Genomic DNA, 20,237 nt, shown 5'->3' with positions numbered 1-20,237 from the left:
GAGTGATTGCCTGCATTACCACCCTGCCAGCCCATCACATCCCTTTGTTGACATACATCCTCTTCTCTCCTTTCCCCTGACTACACCCTGGCTACACACGTGATTCTTCTGTCACCTCTGCTTGCCAAGCAAAGGCCTTTCTGAGGCAGAGAAAGCAGAAGTGGCTCCATTAAATCTGTTGTGAGCCTTCACTGCTCTCTTGTCTTACTTTCACAGCAAACACATTGAGATATGAGGGACATCTACCAGACAGGAGCTTAGAGAGATTTATCAATCCAGTTTATTGTTGACACCAAGAGCATTTCTCATCTGTCCCCTGTCAAGCAGGTGCCATGCTGTGTTCTTTATCTGCACAAGAAGTTTATTATACATATCTGAGCTGTACAGTATTAACAAACAGAAAAGTAAATACATCCCACTCCTCCCAGGAGAAGCAAGCCCTCATGCACACTAGTAAATACTAGGATTTGTTTGCAATTTGTTTCAATACCTCACTGCACTGTAACATAAAGCTCTGGGGCTGTACAGTGCCTCCAGGTGTGCTTAGAGAGTCAGGCTCCAGAGAGAGCAAAGGATTTTGCTCTGGTATGACTGAATTGGCCAGAGTGCAGCTCCAATTCAGTCTAGTGTACACCAGGCCACCATGAAGCCCTTGTTCCTGGGCAGAGAGAAGTAAGGAGTGCATGCAGTTTTCCCGGGGGCTCTGAGCAGCCCCTTTCCTGCTCTTCAGAGCTCAGGAACCAGCTTACCTCCTGAGTCAAATCAAGTGAATCACCAGAGTGTCACCAGGAACCCTGAGCCTTTGCTCGCCCGCCTGGTGGAGCTGAGTCAGTGGCTGAGTAACACACTGCTTCCAGTCCCTGCTGGAGGCGGGTTGGTATGATTGTGGCCTAGCAGAAAAGCAAGGCACTAACTCTCAGTGAAGGTCCTTTGTCCATCTTGCCTTAGAGAAGTCAGGCCAGGCGGCGTTCAAATCCGGTGTGTGAAGTGTTTCTCCTGCACACATTATTCTGACATCTCTCTCCTGCCAACTGCAAGACTGAGCCCAGAAAACAAACTGTAGCAGTGAAATATCTGAGGTTTAATTAAGGCCAACCCTGTTAAGCATCCCCTTTTTAGCATCACAATCCTCAGAGAGCTGTTGTTGTGAGATGCAATGGTAATATCTGATTTGCTGCTGCCAGAGCTTAGACCATGCTGCTGTAAGTTCAGGGCTTGATGCAGGGCTTCATGGCAGGCTGTTTTAATAGGGTTCAGCTAAACAAGATCTCAATATCTCTATATGCGGAAATCAGGTCGGGTTTATCCCTTTAATGTTGCTAAAAGCACGCAGAAGACTTAGAAGCTGTGCATGCAGGGACCAAGCAGTCGCATGGTGGAGCTGCCAGTGCAGCCCTGCCACACCGTGCTGCAGGCTGAAGGTCAAAGAACTGCTGCTGAGACTCTGAAGCCTGACTTTCTTCCAGCCTGTGCTGCATCCCATCACCTGGTAGCTCAGCAGCAGCAGCACTTGTGAGATGCTCTGAGCTGGGTGGGATACAGGGCAGCCTTGCAATGGCCCTGAAGAGGAGGGAATGGACAGGACATGGTGCCAACACCTCCTGCATGGGGAAAGTGAACCTGGCTGTGCCAGAATGCCCCACTCTGCTGGGTCAGCTCTGTAGTGCCAGAGCCAGGCAATAAATCTGTGCACGGATGAGAGCCCTATTCTCCAGGGCTCTGTCTCAGGGAACTGCTGGTGGCATCAGTCCTTGGCTGAAGCTGTGTCCCCCCGCAGCAGGGCTGTGAGATTGGAGCCGAGCAGCAGAAAGGCACCTGATGTCAGGTATGGCACCAAGGTTCCCAGCAAGGCATCCTGCTTGGGATCCTGCTCTGGGTGCTTGTGCTGTGTTTACCATCCCAGAGCTGGGCTCCTGCACCTGCTTCTTTTCCAGCCCACCCCGCTGCTGTCAGGGCCTGGCTCTGCAACCTTGATATCCCAGTGCTGTCTTAAACCTGACCTGCAAATGTGAAAGTGTAACAGGAGAACTGGAACGGCATCCTGAACGCCTGTGACTGAGCAAGGAGGGCAATGCAGGGCCATCAGCTGGGGGGGATGAGGAGCTGCCTGCAGCCTTCCTGCTCTCTGCCAGGGGCTGAAGGAACAGGGATGCTCCTGGGATGTATGTGCAGCTGTAAGGTGCAGGCTGTAGGGTGAGGCCAGACAATGGATCAGGAGCTCTATGCTGTTGGGGAGAAGCGTGCAGCACCTTGGTATGTCCTTCCATCTACTGCAGCGCAGGGCAAGGTGCTGGGAAGCAAATTGAGGGCAGCTGTGCAGTCCTGGCCCTCCCTCGTGCACCCTGGGCTCCGTCAGCTCGGCCCTAACCAGAGCTGCACCTGCAGACAGACCCTCATACCTCATACGAGAGTTAAGAGGATGCAGAGCTGGAGACGATTTTTTTGGCTATTTCCATGTCTGATTTGGCAACCAGAAACCTCAGCTTCTTCCCTCCAGAGCGGATGAGGTCCACAGCACTGCAGAGCAACAACAGGGAGAGATGAGTGCTGCATCTGTGCACCAGGGACCACGTCCTAAATCCACCTCCATCATCCCCCTGATGACAGCAGCAGCCACACCGGGCTCATCTTCAGCTCTGAAATGTGCTCCTATGATTTTTCTCCCCATTCCCAAGCACCTGCTTTCCCCATCTCTGACATCCCAGCCCCAGCAGTGGGGTGTCACCCACCTTTGGTAATCAGCCCCGATGAGACTGGTGCCGTTGACAGCCAGGATACGGTCCCCGATGGCCAGCCTGCCATCAACAGCCGCGGGGCTGCCCTCAATCAGCGTGCGGATGTAAATGCCCGGGGAGCCCAGCGGTGTGTGCTGCTGGGAAGGAGGCAGTGAGCTAGCAGAGAGGACACGGGAAACCTGTGATCCCTCCCCGCTGCCTTGCTTGGCTTTGCCATACACCAAAGGATGGAGGAAATCCCTCACTTGAGTCATTTTCCTCCCCCCGTTGGCTCCCTCCAGCTGCAGGCAGCTGTGCTGGGCATAGCAGGCAGTAACCCCGCAGCAGAGCTGCAAGAGATCGCTCCGCGCTTCATTGTCCCCAGTCAAAGCTGCTTAGCTCCGTGCACAGCCATGAGCTTTGGTAATTAAGTGCTCCATGCCACGCGTGCCCCCACAGCTCCTGGCAGAGCCATTGCTGTGCACTCACCAAGCCGTCGATCAGCCCCATCCCCAGCCCCAGCGCTCCCCTCTCCAGCTCCACCACGAAGACGTAGCAGAAGTCGTCGGTGGCCGAGCTGCGGCTGGAGGACTCCGGCGTGGGGAAGTCGTAGGGGGTCGGCGAGCAGCCTGCCAGCAGGGGGACCACCGCGTTACTGCTCCATCACCGCCCCTCATCAGCTCTACTGAGGAATTCCCACCAAAGCCAACCTGGGCTCTCCCTAGGGCTGCTTCCCTTCTGGGACAGGAGCACGGTGAGATGCTCTACGTGCTCTCCCCGAGCCCAAGCACTGAAAATCCCCACAAGAGCCATGTGTGCTGGAAATGTGCACCCAATGTGGCCGTGCAGGCTCTGTCCCCCCCCTTCCCGCACCCCCTTCAGGCAGTGTCAGCCCTCCGTACCTTCGGGGCTGCCGCCTTTGGTGCTGCTCATCCCGTTCCTCCGCGGGTCCTGCAGCCCTTTGGTTGTGCCCTGCGGGGACTCCGGGCCGGCAGAGTCGAAGTTCAGGGGGGTGGTGGGGGGTGTAAGCAGGCAGGATGGGGCCGGGGGGGCGGAGCCTCTGCCTAACTGCAGCTGCTGGAGCTTTTCCTGGAGCTGCTGCTCGCCGGCGGTGTGCTGCCGGGGGCATCCATTGGTGGTTGAGCTGAGCGGGGGGGGCTCATCCATCTCCAGGTTGGTGCAGCCCCCCGGGGTGCAGCGGCCCGATGGGGGAACAGTGCTCCCCGGGGTCATAACTGGGCTTGGACTCACTTCCAGCACTTCTGGCATGATTGGTGGCTCACTCTTAGAAAGGAGAAAAGTGCTCTGTGGGAACCTAATAGGCAGCTGTCACCCCATAGGTGCCCCAAATCACCCTGCCATCGAAACCTGAGCAGTTTGCGTGCTGCTGGTGGCTGTGAGCACCCCCAGCACAGGAGGAGACTCCTGGTGGGAAAAGACCTCTGAGATCCCCAAGACCAACCCCACCAACACCAAACCAACTGAGTGCCACATCCACGCAGTTCTGGAACACCTCCAAGGATGGTGACCCCACCGCTCCCTGTTCCAACGCCTGACTGCTCCTTCTGAAAAGAAATGTTCCCTGACCTTTGGGGGGGCTGAGCACGGCCCCTCGCTGCCCTGGGGGCTCTTGCTCTGCAGGCTCCAGAGGAAGTGGCGGATGTAGAGGAGGTGCCGGTAGATGTTGTCATCCAACGTCTCCACCTCCAGGTCCACCTTGAAGCCCGCGCTGGGCAGGACGATGGGAGGGTGGTTGTCGAATGACTCCAGCACTGAGTCTGCAGGGCAGAGGCAGGGGGATGGCAGGGCAGGCAGATCCTGCCCCACAGCCCCACTGTGCCTCCGAGCAGCATCACTTGGGCATGCAGGGCACTGAGCTCACTTGCATCCTTCACATCCCAGTGCCATACGACTATGGTTACCCCTGATGACCGCAGTTACCTACAAGGCCCTTGTGGTTTGAAGGGCACTGCCCATTAGGTTGATCCATAAAAGCTTATGGGTGACAGCAGCATGCAGGGCTGGGGGCTCACCAGGCTGGAAGGCAGCTGTGCTCTCCTCATCCCAGGGCTGCCATGCTGCCACGTTGCCCACCTCCATGGCCACCTGGCATTGGCTCAGCACCCGATGCAGCTGCGCAGGGCTCAGCGCTGGGAACTCAGCTCTCAGGGATGGCCACGTCATCTGGGCAAAGAGACAGCACAGGGGGGTGAACACCATCCCATCACCCCCATCCCAAACCCAACACAGCCAGCACCTCACCTGCAGCAGTTGGGAGCCGGGCATGGCCAGCAGGTTGGCCACGCTGGTCAGTTTAGCAAAGAACTGCTGGGAGAGCTGCTCAAAGCCGGCTCCACGCAGCCACTCCAGCAGCAGCCGCACGCTGGCTCGCAGCTTCACACCCTGCGACCAATGGAAGCAGCCAAGAGAGGAGCCTGTGGGGCACAGCATGGGTTGGGCAATGGAAACCCCCATGTTCAGCCAGAGAGCCCAGAATAGGGCTGCCCTACAGAACAAATCCCCACTTCTGTCCCCACGTTAATGTCCCCAGTGGCTGTGACTCAGTGGCAGGACCTTGCCTGGCAGTTACAGTGGCTGGGGCAAGGAGACTGCCATGAGGCAGGGCTGTTGTGCTAATTAGGGCTAATGAGCACCATCCTGCTCCTCAATTACAAGGCAGGGTGCAATGGTTCATTAGTGAGAAGCTCTCTGTGGAGCAAACTGCTTTCGGACTGAAAGGGGCTGGGAATGAGGTTGGGATTGACAATGAGGATAGGGTTGGGGTTAAGGATGTGTTTGGAGATGGGGATGCAGATACAGCTGGAGTTGATTATGAGTTTAGGTTTGGGGATGAGGATGAGAATGGGGTTGAAGGTGGGTTTGGGTATGAGAATGAGAATGGGGTTGGAGTTGAAGAAGTTGGGGATGAGGATGGGGTTGGAGATGTGTTTGGATTTGGGGTTGGGGTTAAATCCCTCCTGGAAATGGGAACCTTGGAGGGAGCAGCTGTGTCTGCGCTATGGGTACAGGGGAACTCTTGCTTGGAAACAGCTCAATAAGAGCCTGGTAGCAAATAGGCACTGCAAAAGCCAAAGCTGTGAAACAAGCAGGATGCTGGGGATGGAGCACTTGGGAAAGAAAAGACATGGGCTCAGCAGCCGGATTTGTGCTTGGCTTCCCCATACCAGTGTGGGACCTGCCCACCTCCAGCTGCTCAAAGCCCGTCTCCCCAGGGGACACCAGGAAGGACAGGGGGGTCTCAAAAGGTCTATTCCCAGCATCAGCCCAATGAGGGAGAACCAAGAGGAGGACAGGGACTGACCCTTATCCAGGAGCTGGTTGAAGAGCAGCGTGTTGGAGAAGAAGAAGAGGTAGGCAAACATCTGGGAGGTGATCTCAGGGTGCACCTCGTACTGCCGGAGCAGGTCCAGGGCTGCCTGGTAGATGAGCACCACGCGGCGCAGCTCCTCGGGCAGCGGTGGGGCCGCCCGCCAGCCCTCACGGTTCTCATTCTGGAAGGGGTTGCACTCCAGCAGGGCCGGCAGCGAGACGTACAGACACTGCAGGAAGCAGAAGGAGCTGAGCTGAACAGGACCCGGCTCGTTTGTTTACTTGTGCAGGAGCCTGGGTAGGAGAGCAGCACCTTACACCCATCCCTGCTGGGGTGAGGGTGAGGGAGAGGCGAGCATGGAGCATCCCTGCACACAGACACCTTTCTCCGGCCGCACACTGCCTGCTCTGTTCCCCACCAGCCCCGGGGCTGCTTTCCATCGCGCCCTGAATCGCAGCATTATGCTCTCCCCAACACCTCCTCCCAAGCAGGGAAGCACACCACGGTCATCCAATACTTTTCCTGGGCTGCGCCCAAAAGTGAGGCGCTTCAGCCCGAAGGAAAACATCTCGGTGTTGCAGAAGCTGAACAACTCCTGCAGAACTGCTGGGGATGCTCAGGTAGGCGGCGGTGCCCCTGGGCACTGCGTACCTTGGAGATGTAGTAGACACACTGCTGGAATGTGTACATGATCACCTCCTCCAGCACCGTCATCGCCTCCTCGCTGGCTGTGATGGTCGAGGAGAACAGAGACTCCTTGGAGCCTATGGAATGGAGGGAGAAATCAGGGAGCAAACCTGGTGGGGCCATCTGATGGCTGCAGCCACAGATACAGCCCCAGACCCTGCAGGTCACCGCACCCCATGTTCCCCTAGGGTGGGGTTACTGACTCTCCCAGGTTGACATCAGCCCCAAACACCCCCAAACAGGATGAAATTGGACTTAGAAGCTGATTTCCTCCCTTTGTCCCCTTTTTCCCTTTCATCTCAAGGGCACCAAGCACTACATGCAGGCAGGGATGAGCAGGGTCGAGGGGCCGCAGAGTGAGCAGCAGCCCCAAGCACTACCTTTGACATCCATCTCCTCCTCCATGCTCTGGATGTAGGTGGGGGACTTCTGCTGGACGAAGTAGAGCACCTCAATGGCGTTGGACATCCAGAAGAGGATGTGCTGCAGGTCTGGCAGCAGGTCCGCAATGGTGAAACAGGACAGGGCAGCAGGGTCCTGGCTGGGGGGGGGACAGAGCAGGCATTGCAGCATCACTGCTCATCACTGAGGGATTTGGGGTGAAACCAACCCAAAAAGCAGCAGAGAGCTTTTGCATCCCACTGCTGAGCTTTAGGAAAGCCCTGTGCAAGCAGCAAGCTGTGGGATAGGTTTTGTTGGTACCACTTCTATGGGGGACCCCAATGATTGATTCAACCCAACTGCAGGAATTGCTGCAGAGCAGATCTCTCCAACAAATTTATGCTGCTGTTGCTGCCAGGTCTGGTAGTTAAACTCAGCCTGCACAGCACTGAACCGTTCCAAAATAAAGCAAAACAAATAGAAAGCAGCTGGGAGGTTTCTCAATGGCTGAAGCACTTTTTCCTGCTGTAGCGAAGGGCTGGGAGGTTGCCCTAAAGGAGACTTCAGCACAAGCACTGATGGTTTCTCCAGATGCTGCTTTGGAGCCTGGAATTTGGGACTGGCAGTGGGGACAGTGACAAAACGAGGATAGATACAGATTTATGGGATTTAGCAGGGAAATGCCATGTGCATCTGTGCTGGCAGACTGGGTGGGCACAGCTGGGTGGGAGGGAGAATTGGGCTGAATTCCCCCAGTTTTGGGGCAAAGAAAGGAGGGTGGCACTTACTGCTGGGATTGCTTCTCAGCCAGCTCCCGTGTGCGCTCCTGGGCAGGGAGAGAAGGAGAGAGCACAGATGGTGACTGCAGGCATTGCTGCACATGAAAACCAGGGTGGGAGCGGAGGGGATCCCCACTGTCCCCACCCCCCAGTGCCAACTGACCCACACTGTCCTCTGGATCATTTTGGCCGCTTTGAGCAGCAGCTGCCCGAAGTCCCCAGGCTGGAAGCTGGTGGCCGAGTGCTGGATGCAGAGGCACAGCAGAAAGGCAGGCGTCAGCTTGTGGTCATCCCCCCCCGGCTCAATCAGCGTCATGATGCGCCGCAGCAGCACATCCTCAGCCTCTGGCTCAAACTCCAGCTGCAGCCTCCTGCGGGGAACCCTGGGACCATCGCTGGGCTCAGGGCTCTGTCGGTTGGCATTGGGCCCCCCCTGCTCTTTCAGCAGGCTGCCGCACGTCCCACATACAGAGGGGCCATCGGGGTGCAGGGCCCGCAGCCTCAGCAGGGTCTGTGCTGGCAGCGGTTGTGCCTTCATGGGGTCCTTGTAGAGCAGTAGGTAATAGAGCCCGAGGGACAGCAGGTCCCCGTGCCGCAGCACAACCGTCTGGGTCACCGCAGAGAAGTTAACGGAGACGCTGGCACCGGCGATGGGCTCCAGAACCAACTTCTCCTCCGAGCGGTGCCACGATGCTCGCAGCCTCCTGATGGTGCAGTGCAGGGGTAGGATGTCCGGCGCCGAAAGGCTGATGCTGGGTTTGCTCGCCTGCGTCCTCTGGCCCACCGTGTGCTGCTCGCGGTTCAGCAGGTACACCAGGCTGTCCTGTGAGGGGGGCATGCAGAATCAGTGGGGTCTACAGCCCGCTGCCACCCTCACACATGGCCTCAGCAGAACCACAGTTCTCTCTTCGTGTTTTCCTTGCACAGATGGGGAGCTCATGCAGCACAAAAAGCGTGGGCAGAGCAGCCAGAACCCGTGTGCACCCTGCTGCTCCTGCACCCAGATGTGCAAAGGGGCAGAGCAGCGAGCCCAACAAATGGGCACCATAACTCCGGGCATGTAACAGATGGGGCTGCTCTGGGCAAAAGGAGCCCTCCTCCCAGCTGCAGCTGTGGGCTGAGTGGTGCCCACCAAGCAGGCTGGGGGGGCTGCCCCTGTCTGCCTGCACACCTGCAGCACTGCACACCAGTTTCCCCAGCTGCATTAGCACAGACAGAGGAGAGCTGCAGTGCTGGTGTCACATTGGGACGGAGCTTGATTAGCCAGATATTCCACCTGGACAAAGCAACCATTAACCAAAAGAGCCGTCCCAGTCCTTTCCAGTTCTCCCAGTGCCTGCTGGGCAGGGGAGAGGAGGCTCCCAGACGCGCTGTCTCGTACCACCTCTCATTTACCGCTAACGAGGCAGCCAGACGGGGACGGGGCAGCGCTCGGCACCATCGTGCAGAACCGGCTCTGCACCACACCGGGGCAGGGACGCTGCTGTGGGGCTTTTCTGAGGCGTCTCTCCTCCAGCCCCGCAGCCACATCCCCAGCCTGCACCGCAGCCGGGCAGGACAGATTGCACACCCCAACCCCACACAAACTCATTTTCCTAAGGATGCTCTTTCACCCCAACACCACCCGTCCCCAGGAAACACCGGCCATGCACAAAGCTCCCCATCCCCGTAGGCTTTAGGAGCATCAACAACACACACACACACAAAAAAAAAAAAAAAAAAAAAAAAAGGAAAGGTTTGCGGGGCGGCGAGAGCTGCGCGGTGCTTACATGCTGCTGGCTGTAGCCCTGCAGGAGCAGGAGGTGCGGGGAGTGGTAGAGGGAATACCGCATGCTGCTCCCGCTCCGCTCCTCGGGGCCGCGCAGCGCGGGGCAGTGCCGCCGGAGCTCCTCGTCCCGGGGGCGGCCCAGGCTGCTCTCGCTGAGGCTGCGCCGCAGGGCCGGGGGGGTGCCGAGCCGCTTAGCGCCCGCCAGCACCCGCATGGCCCCCCGCGCCCGGTGCCGCTGCAGCTTCCTCGCTTGGGCGTTGATGCCTGCGGGGGGAGAGATGCGCTGCGCTCAGCTCCAATGCTGGACCGGCAGCATCCCGCACCCCGCCGCGGTGGGGATGGCACCGGAGGCGGCGTCGGAGCGAACCCCCATCCCCCGGGGCGATGTCCCCCAAGAGAGGGGAGTTTTGTGCCCCCTCGATACCAAAAAGAGGGACCCGCAGCCCGCCCCTTCCCCCCTCACCCATGTCCCCACTGACCGCGGGGCAGCCGGGGAGCTCCGCATCCACAGCATCCCCTGCGCTGCCGGAGGAAAGCGGGGCTGGAGAGAAAACAAGCTGAATTTTTTAGAGGGGTGGGGGGAGAAAAAAGAAAAAAAACACGGAAAAATAAGAGCCTGGATGCTGCCTGCTGGCAGCGAGCGGGGCTGAGAGGCCCCCCAGCCCCCGGGGAAGCGGGCAGGGAGCTGCGAGCCGCAGAGCCGCCGCAGGACCCAGCGCTCAGCACCTTCCTCCGAGCAGCGCTGGCTGCAAGACGAATGGGATTTGGAGCGAATGAGCAGAGAGCCCTAAGGCAGCAGCGTCCCCAGACCCATGGGGGGTTCCTATGGGATCCCCCCGTGCTGGCAGCCGGGCTCTGGCTCTGCAGCAGCGATAGGATGAAGTTGTAGAGTCGGTGCTCGTACCTCTGCATTACAGAATGGCAGAATGGAGGGCTTGGGGACAGCCAGAGGGATTTGGGGGTGGCAATGCACAGAGCCTGGGGCTGCTTAAAGGGACACACATAAGCCAGAGCCCAAAAACAAACCTGTCGTCTGCCTTATTTGGTGAGGAATGGGCTGCCGGCACCGAAATACATTTCTGTTTGTTTGTTTTAAATACAGCACTCCTTTGGTGGGAAAATGATAGCGATGGGGGGGAGGGGGGGGGAGGAGAAAATAGCACCCGGTGTTGGCATGCTGTGGGATTAGGGCACAGCATGGCCCACAACCACTGCCAAGAGGGGGACAGACCCCCCCATGCCCCCCTTTAAAAGGCAGTGGGGTCCATCACACTGCACTGCAGATGTGAAATGCAGGGATGCCACGAGTGTGGGAGCAGAGCTCTGAGGATGCCCCCATGTCACCCCACTGCCTGGCCCCAAACAGGGATGTGGGGCAACTCTGGTGCAGCTCCTCATCCCGGGGGGCTTGGGGTCCCCCTGCCATCACTGGTCCCTCATCTGAGGGCAGTCAGTACTGTGTTTGCTTTGCATAGGAAACCCACGGAGGAAAAAGCTGTGTTTTCACTGCCCACAGAGCCTCCGTCACTGACTCCCCCCAAACCCAGAGCTGTGCTGGAAATATAAACAGTTCTTTTCCTGAATGAAACAAAGCCCATCCATTAGCCAAGGTATGCCTCCAGCTCTATAGCAGTGCCATCTCCTGCCTTGTGGCTGCAGGTGATCCCACCCAACAGGGGCTGCTGTCCCCAAACCCACCCCACATCCTGGGGTAAACCTCTGGGTTTGCTGCGTGGGCTCTGCCTCTTTTTCAGCTCGGGGAAGAGGTGCCCTGCTCCTGGTTGGGAAACGAATCAGCTCATAAATAACTGCAAGGGACGCAGGAAAGGTTTGTTTCTAATTTGGGGCAAACGCCCTTTCTGATGTGAATTGCTGAGCAGCCCCTGTAGGGAAGGAACACTCCCTGGCTGCAGCTGTGCCAAGGCGTGCCTCAGTGGTACCCAACAGAGCATGCTGGAGGGAAAGAGGTTACATTCCTGTGGCTTGCACAACGTGCACGTGGTTTGGTCTGCAGCTTCAAAGGGAAGCCCAACCAGCACAGGGGACAGCATGCAATGGGGTGCCTGTGAGGAGCTGAATACATCCCTATTTTGTGGTGCTCTGCCCCACATCGCTCCCCGAAAGGAGCAGGGCTGAGTGAAGCCTCATTTCCCACAGAGCTGCTCCACCTGCACTACTGAGGAGCAGAGCCAGGAGCGCACACCTCCCTCCCCCCTGGGAAGCAGCTAATAAACTAATTAGGATAATGGGTAACCGAGCAGATAAAACTCTTAAGCCATTTGCTAACAGGTCACCAGTTGTTGTGGGGCATTTCCCCTGGCTCAGCAGCAGTGCCCCATTGTGATGCCCTGCATGGGGGCAGTTCCATACAGGTATTTCCCTGTGGCTCCCACTCAGCCCCACTCCACTTTCCTCCCAGGCAGCCTCCAGCCCCATCTCCTTTTAGTTGTGCACAGAAGCCACATTTTCCATGCCAGTGCCCTGCTGCCCCAGGCACACAGCTGATGCTCAGCTTGTGGCAAGAGGACATAAGAGTGGTGGCAGGGTGACCCTGCTGGTAGCACTCACGGTCCCCACCACACCAGGAGCTGCATTTCTCTTTGAGGTGCTGCTGAAGAGAGGGGAGCAGATGCTTTGTGTCCTTGGGGCAGCACCACCAGCACAGGGTGGGGAGGTTGGGAATAGGTCCAGCTGAATGAGACAGCAGCAGAAGTGAGGTTTTAGCAGTACATCTGTCAAGCAGATAGCATGAATAATTGTGGCTGGGGGTCTTCGTCTCAGAAAAGCCTGGCCAGCTGCAGAAAAGGTTTTAAAAAAATAAAAACGTGAGAAATTAGGGCAGTGCCCTCCTCACAGTGCCCAGGTTGAGGTGTGAGTGCTGCTGGCCCTGTCCCAGCTGGGGACAATGGTTGGTGTCACCTGGAGCTGATGTCACTTCAGGCTCATGCCGGCAGCCTCTGAAGAGCCGTGGCACAGCTCTCCCACCACATGCAGCCACATCTGACTGTGAGTTTAGCACTTAGATCTTGCCCTGTTTTCTATTTAAAAACTGTTTTTTCTTTCTTTAGAGCCAGCGCCATTGCAAAGCACTTAGCATTGCCCTGATCTCCACTGGAGAGGGAGAGGGGCACCCACCTCTATGCCTCATCCCTGACCCCCAGGTGCACTGCAGCAGCTCCTTGCACCTGAAAGGATGACGAACAATGGCCTCAAGTTGTGCCAGGGGATGCTCAGGTTGGATAATAGGGAAAAATTTCTTCTCCCAAAGAGCAGTCGGGCACTGGCACTGCTGCCTGGGGAGTGGTGGGGTCACTGGGATCACTGTCCCTGGAAGTGTTCCAGAAGCACAGAGTTGTGGCACTGAGGGATGTGATTTGGTGTCATGCTGGGATGGGTTGGGATTGGTGATCTTGAAGCTCTTTTCCAGCCTTAATGATTCTATGCCACAAGTGGGCATCCAGCTGGGATCCCAAATTCCCCATGGAGCACCAAGCGCTGACGGAACCTAAGAGCACCACAACCAAAATACATCTCCTGTCCCCACCACCACCCCAACACAAACACCCCCAAGCCGCAGCCCCTGACCTGCAGTAGTGGTATCCACATCCCTGGCTGCCATCTCCTCCACCTCCGCCCGCCGCCGCAGCTCCAGCCGCCTTGAGAATCCCTCCCGGGGCTTCCACAGGTCCTGGATGAGCAGTGGCTTCTCATGGTCCCCGAGAACCCTCAGCCCCTCAGTCTGCCACCTCTTCTCAGGTCCCTCGAACCTCCCGATGACGTCGCACAGTGCGTACTGCCCAGCATTCAGCTGGCTCAGCCCGTAGCGCTCCAGAGCCTCCTTCACCAGCTCCAGTGCCCCCGAGCTGCCCGTGGCCAGAACGCTCTTGTAGTTGGTGCCCACACAGATGTTGCCTCCAAAAATCTTCAGGATGCCAGGAGCCGAAAGTTGAGTGGAAAGCTCAGCTGGGTCATCCCCATCTGGGAAGGCGGAGTTGGAGCTGCGGTCCTTGTAGCTGAGCGTCCTGTAGAGCACCTGGGAGAAGAGGCGGCTCTGGCGCTTCAGCCGGCTCTTGGATGGCGGAGTCATGGTGGAGGAGGACCCATAGAACATCGCGTGGGACGTCGTCACGGGCAGCAGCTGGGAATAGGGACAGGGAGAGATCAGGGGTGAGCGTGGCAGCCACCCGCCAAGGGATGGGGATGAGCCATGGAGGTGATGCTGCGGCTTCCAGAGGCAGCAGCACGGGATGGAGGTTCCCCAGGTGCAGCCCAGCAGTCAGTTCCTCTGCACCACACAGACACTGCAGCATGGATTTGTCCCGGGGAGGTTAATTTCTGCTGTGTGCATAGTGAGGTCCCTCCTGCCTAAGCACGCACACATCTGCACTGGGAGGAGAGCAGAGCCCAGCAGCAAAGTGGGACCTGCAGAGCCCAGCCTGGGTGGGAGCCAGCACTTCGGAGCCACTTTCTCTAACGAGTTTGTGGAGCAATCCCATTTTTTAGAGGTGAAACAGAAAGCTCAAGTGCAAATTGAATTACTCTGAGGTCGCTGCTAAATGTTTCTGCTTACTGTGAGGCTCAGGGTAAAAACAGGCTCTAATTGGCCTTTCCATAAACGTCCTTGCTCTGGCAAATCCTGCTGCTGGTTTGCAGAGGACGTTAAAGCACACGGCAGCATCACCAAGCACAGTGCCTGAAATGTGTGTTTGTTGTCCATCTCCACTGGAAAAAGCACGTGGCTGGGGATGTGGGTGGCTGTGTGTGCTCAGCAGGACCCAGCTCAGTGCAGCTCCAGCACTGTCAGCAGGGATGCCAACCCTGGACAGCCTCCACGCTGCCATCTAATTCGGGAAGAAAAAGCATCCCTGCTGCTAATGGAAGAGGTCACCTTCCCACTGGGAACAGCCTCACTGCTGTGCACAACGGATTTCTGCAGGGTGGGGACTCCCAGGGCCAGGAGAGCCCGGAATGCTGCAGATGGGGAAACTGAGGCACCAGTGAGTGCCACGGCTGCAGGACGAGCCTGGGAGGCTGCTGCACCTCTGGTCACCCCTCTCACCCCAGGGACATCCCAGTGCCATTGGGACTTCACAACCTTCTGGCCCCAAAAGCCTTGCTGGGTCTGGGGGGGCAGCTCCTGCTCCCCCTTTCCAACTGGGGAAACTAAGCAGGGACAAGGCTGGAGCTGCAGCTCCTTTGTATCAGGGGCTGCTCCTGCTGGGCTTCCCCTTTGTGTCAGTGTGTGACAACCCTGGGGTGCTAGGGCAGATCCCACCTTGGAGCAGGACAGGGTACCCCCAAAACCCCGACTGCTGCATGCAGGAACTGCTGTGAGCAAGGATGCAGGAGATAAATCTTTGCCACTGAGCCACTGGGTCAGGTGGGCAGATTTAATCTCCTCTGCTCTGCACTACCCACAGCACAGAGGGAAACCTTGCAACATCTGCTGCCGTGAGGTCACTCCTCCATGCCCACATGGCAGGCAGGTTGCTGCCTCTTTCCATTCGGTATTTATAGCACCGCTATTTTCCTGCTCTTTCTATCAGACACAGCACCTGCAGAGAGCAGGGGCAGAGGCTTTTCACAGAGCGAGTGCTTGGAAAAACACAAAGCCCAGACTGAGACAAAACCTTCGGTTGCTCATCTGCTCAGCACCTGGAGCAGCAGTGAGTTGAGCCCATCAGGACCAGCCCACCTGCACAACCCCAGGCTGGGGTGGCTGCACATCTCCCTGCTCTCGTGGAACATCACACCCACGCCAGTTCATTCTGTGCTCATTCTGCAGTGCCGTGACACCTTTAGCATTCACATGGTCCGTCCACCAGGCAGACATCCCAGTGGTCCTGCTCCTCCTGCTGCCCTTACCTTGCCATGCTTCTCACAGGTTCGCTGTCCTTCCATCCGTCCTCCTCCTCAGCGTGGGCGTCCCCCCAGCACACATGGTCCCAGCACACATCTGTCTGTAGGAGGAAGAGGAGGAGAGGTCATGGGCTGCTCAGAGCCACCGCAGTGCCCTCTCCTGCTTTGGGGGCTCAGAGATGCCATGCACCACCAGTGATGTGCAGCACTGCTGACCCATATGGAGCCCCAACAGTTTTATTCCTCCTTCCTTCAAAGGAAGCCCCTGACACCAAGGAGCTGCAGCTCCAGCCTTGTCCCTGCTTAGTTTCCCCAGTTGGAAAGGGGAAGCAGGAGCTGCCCCCCCAGACCCAGCAAGGCTTTTGGGGCCAGAAGGTTGTGAAGTCCCAATGGCACTGGGATGTCCCTGGAGTGAGAGGGGTGACCAGAGGTGCAGCAGCCTCCCAGGCTCGTCCTGCAGCCGTGGCACTCACTGGTGCCTCAGTTTCCCCATCTGCAGCATTCCGGGCTCTCCTGGCCCTGGGAGTCCCCACCCTGCAGAAATCCTTTGTGCACAGCAGTGGGGCTGTGCAGGTGAGGGCTGCTGGACCCATGCAGGAAGGATGCAGCATCCACAGTGTGGCAGATACCCATCACCCATGGGTGGGATATCCCAGCCCAGTGCCAAGCTCAGGATCCATCTCAGCAGGAGGAGTGCTGGAGGGATCCCAGGCATGGACAGCAAAGAGGGCAGGAAGAGAATAGTGAAAGGAGGAAAAATGAGATCCGAAAGGGATAGTGAAGAGGAAATGGAGGTTACAGGCTTGCTGCTGATCTCAACTGCTTTCCTCAAGCCCATGCATCCCTGGAGACACCTGTGGGTACACAATGGGTCCTGCAACCAGAGCCCAATCATATGCCCATCAGGATTTATTTCTCCTGGACCTTGGCCCAGGATCTGGGTGTATTTTGCCGAAGATTGAGGAGTGCCACCACGCAGCATCCCCTCACTGTCCTCAGTGCAGATACACAGGAGTGGGACCAGCAGGAACCAAACATGCGGGGAGAAGCTGCACCTGCAGTGTGATTTCATGGCGTTATAGGAAGTAGACAGCAGGGCATGAGATAGAGCTGCAGAAAAGAGCCCATGGCAATTAAAGACTAAAGCACCACCCCATTAAATCCCCTGGCCAGGAGCTGGGAGTAGGCTCAATTCAACCCAACAGGGCTATGGAAGAGCCCTCTGCCAGGTGCTGGTTGGGATGCACAACACCAAGAGGGCCTGGGCACCCCCCCCACCTTCCTTTGCTGCTGTGATTAATCATTCCCGCTGCTTAAATATTTATGCCTTCTTTCCAGCGTGTCTGGCTTTGGCTGCCAGACATTGATTCCTGTCATGCTTTGCTTTGTGCAATTAACGAGCTGTTGGCTACCACCTATTTTCTCCCCTGCAAGAGTGTTTGGATGCTTTAATTGAGCCCCATCCACCCTGAATTGATGAGAAGTGGGCAGAGCAGAGGTTGCTCTCATCCCCAGCTGTAGGGTGCTTTCTGCATCCTTCTCCCAGCCAGGTGTAGGAGCTCCTTTTGGCTGCTGCCAGCCCAAATCCAGATCTGACAGTGCCACACCGTGGGGCAACCAAAGCCTTTCTATGATGAGATACAACATATTCACACAGCAGATGACCCTTTTGTTTGTTTTTCCAGAGCAAAATTGTCGTTAATGCGAAAACTCCCAGTTCTCCAGCACAGAAAGGCAGACACACACACAGCCCCAGCAGCTCCTGCAGGACACAGGCTGTGCTCACCCCCAACACGTCAGGGACAGGAAAACACTCAAGGCTCCTCTTGTTATTTTTGGGAGCAGAAAGATTTCCCTTTCGCAGCCTGCTGTCGCTGGGATGCGTTTTGTTTGCCCAGCTTTGTCCAAGCTATGAGCACTGTGTGAGCCATAGGTTTCCCAAAAATCATTTCTATCTCCTCCCAAACAAGCGATCAAAGCACCGAAATGCTTTGGGGCAGGGCGGTAGGCAGCAGTGCCCAGCAGTGAGATCTGCTCTGATAACAGCCTTCCAAACAGATCAGGTATATTTCACATGGGCTTTCTTGATGCTGGATAATGCCACCTCTAAACACCGGACTGGAGTGACTTTTTTAATACCACAGAGCACAGATTTTTGCAGGAGTATCACCTCACCTAACTCAAACCCCTCACAAAGCCATACTACAAGGGGGCTGGCCCTCTGCATGTCAGGGGGTGGAACCACTTCTGCTCATCAGGCTCTATTTTCCACCCGCCACGTCGATGGCAGGAATGTCTTCCTGATGCTGAGGTCTTTAATCAGCCCAGGCCCAAACTGGATCCCTCCTCCTGCCTGGAGGATGGGATTGGGCCCATCCATCTGTAGCCACCAGGTCACCATTGCCATTACAGCACTGGGTCACTATTACAACCCCAGGGCTCATCCCATCTCAGCTCTGCACGGCACTGCCCACGTGTGCACATCACGGGTGGCCAGCGAGGTTCCAGCTGTGACCATCCCAGAAAGGTTATCTGCACAGAGCCCTGTTTGAAAAATTTCCCCCCCCCCTTTTTTTTTTTTAATGTTTTTTTGGTTTTTTTTCTAATGGAAACCACGCAGACTCACAGCCTCAGCACAGCGAGAATGGCTGCAGCCTGGATGCTGTGGGGAGGGAGAGGCCGCCCCGGCACTGCAATGTGGAACAAATTAGAACTCAGAGAGCAGAGGAAATGAGAACAGCCCGGTGCTGGCACACTCAGCCTGGCTGCAAACCTCTGCAGATCCCCTCCCTGCAGCCCAGCGCCACTGCCCACACCCTCCATGGAGAACCCCTGCACCCCCTCCCCAAAAAGCAGGACCCAATCTCTGCTTTGCAGCACGGCTCGTTATTGTGTGTGTTTTTATCTGTCTAATCTGGGGCCAGGCTGGTAATGTCAGCTCCAGCCCACTGCTGTCCTGAGCCGGATCAGTGCGGGTAAACTTATGGTGTTATTATTAGCAGCACCTCTCCACGATGGCACCCGGAGCCCAACCCAGGGCTGCTCCAATGGGACAGCAAACAGCCAACCATTCCTATAGGCAGCAACAACTTCACAACCAGATTACAATGATTTGGGACCTACAGGAGGAAGCCTTGTAGCAGCTCCCTTTTTTTCCTTCCTTTTTATTTTTATCCTCCTTTTGCAGGGTCTTTTGAGCCGCCAACGTGCGCCAGCTCTCCGGTACCAAGTCCCAGTGACCACCTTCTGCCTGTGCAGCTCTATTCACACACACATCCAAAAAACATTTCACAAAGAGAGCTTGCTTTCCACTGCCTTCCAAGCAGCCGAGTCGCAGCAGGCAGCCTAATTATGAGACCTTAGCAATATATTTTTTTTTTCTAGTGATAATTAACTGATCCTGGAGAGCAGAGAAAATAAGCACTTCCCCAGCAAGTAGAAACCTCCCCTGAGTTTTCCGTGCTAAAGTTATAACTCAGCAAGAAACCTCTCCAGCCTGCTGCGAAGCGCAGTGTCCTCAGACTATCTGCCAAGGCTTTGGGATGCCACCACGGTGCCAAGCAGCTGCATGCAGGCACAATAATGCGTGTGCAACACCAGTGAGCACAACCCCAACGGGGGCAGGATCCCAAAGGGCACAGTGAAGGGACAAAGCACCCAAGTGGCGGGCAGAGGACGGATCCAGCCAGGCAGGCAGTGGGACAGAGGGCTCGAAGGACATAGGGGTCCCATAGGGTGCACGTTAGGATAAGGGTGCCAAGGTGCTGCGTCCCATGGTGCAGCCCTCCTGTGCCCGGCGCGGCTTGCAGGGCAGGTTTGGTCTCCAGTGGCAACCAGGCAAGCCTAGACTCTCGCCTGCCCTCCTCTCCCGAAGACGGCATCCAAACGGCCCTATCGCAACGGGGTCCCGGCGGCTCCATCCCGGAGACAACAGCGGGGACAAGCGAGAGATCCGCATCTGCGCGGAGGGACTGAGGGTAGGATGTCCCGGCGATGCTAAACCCCCCACTTCAAAAGCACCGATGAAATAAATGACAAATAACGATCGTAAAGAAGCAAGGCGCCCCGCCGTCCCTCTGCCCCCCTCGGAAGGTACTCACCCGGCGCAGCCCCGGCGGTGCGGTGCGGAGCGGAGCGGTGCGTGCGGGGCCGGGGCGGAGCGGAGCGGAACGGAGCGGAGCGGCCCCGCGGCGCCACCCCGCGGCCTCCGCTGCCCCAACAGCGCCCCGAGCAGCTCCCCGGGCGGGTGGGGTGATGGGGTCGGGCTTGGGGACAAGTTCGACGGCGTCACAGCCTCAGGGGAGCGTGGGGACAGCGGGGAGGTGCGAGGGAGAGGGCAGCGTGTGGGTGCGCGGGGCCACTGCGGGCCGTGGATGGGGCCGGACTGTGCCTGAAGCAGCTGGCAGTGACGCGGGGGTTGGATCCCTTTGAGGTCCCAACTCAACTGAGACCTTTCTCCCTTTCTCCTTTCCCGACTGGGCAGAGCTGAGGGGATGCCGGGGCCATCTGTGCACAGAAGCGTGTCGGTGCTCAGAGCTCCATCGCTGCGCTCGCTGCTTTCACCACTGAGTGATGCTATTTAGGGCAAGTCGGACCAAAAATGAGTTCATTTCCTTATGTTTTGGGAAACTCGTTCTGACTTAACACGCAGGCAGTAGTGAGGTATCTTGAGTTTTTATTTCAACCCTACTCCACAGGAAACAACATTCGCTAGTGTT

General features: G+C 57.2%; 1 protein-coding gene across 4 annotated transcripts; it reads right to left on the bottom strand.

Moving 5' to 3' along the window:
* Positions 1–262: 262 nt before the first annotated feature.
* On the bottom strand, positions 263–19,730 carry RADIL (Rap associating with DIL domain). Of its 4 annotated transcripts, none has more exons than XM_090151220.1 (16): positions 19,620–19,730; positions 15,526–15,620; positions 13,246–13,798; positions 9,662–9,924; positions 8,056–8,715; positions 7,902–7,939; positions 7,113–7,273; positions 6,697–6,809; positions 6,037–6,274; positions 4,977–5,149; positions 4,748–4,898; positions 4,302–4,492; positions 3,617–3,998; positions 3,204–3,343; positions 2,730–2,872; positions 263–2,517 (listed from the first exon to the last, which is right to left on the bottom strand). In XM_090151220.1, the coding sequence occupies exons 2-16, from the start codon at positions 15,559–15,561 to the stop codon at positions 2,412–2,414; spliced, it is 3,348 nt and encodes a 1,115-aa protein (XP_090007346.1). In that variant the 5' UTR covers positions 15,562–15,620; positions 19,620–19,730; the 3' UTR covers positions 263–2,411. The 4 variants fall into 4 exon arrangements, with proteins under 4 accessions (XP_090007346.1, XP_031462475.2, XP_090007348.1 ...); XM_031606615.2 differs by having other exon boundaries at positions 2,730–2,869; XM_090151222.1 differs by lacking the exons at positions 13,246–13,798; positions 15,526–15,620; positions 19,620–19,730 and adding an exon at positions 10,140–12,789.
* Positions 19,731–20,237: the final 507 nt, after the last annotated feature.

The sequence above is a fragment of the Phasianus colchicus genome, chromosome 16 (assembly GCF_987193195.1).
Source record: "Phasianus colchicus chromosome 16, bPhaCol1.hap1.1, whole genome shotgun sequence".
Lineage (NCBI taxonomy): Eukaryota > Metazoa > Chordata > Aves > Galliformes > Phasianidae > Phasianus > Phasianus colchicus.
The sequence above is the reverse complement of the archived record's forward strand: the minus strand, read 5'-3'. Positions and strand labels throughout refer to the sequence as shown.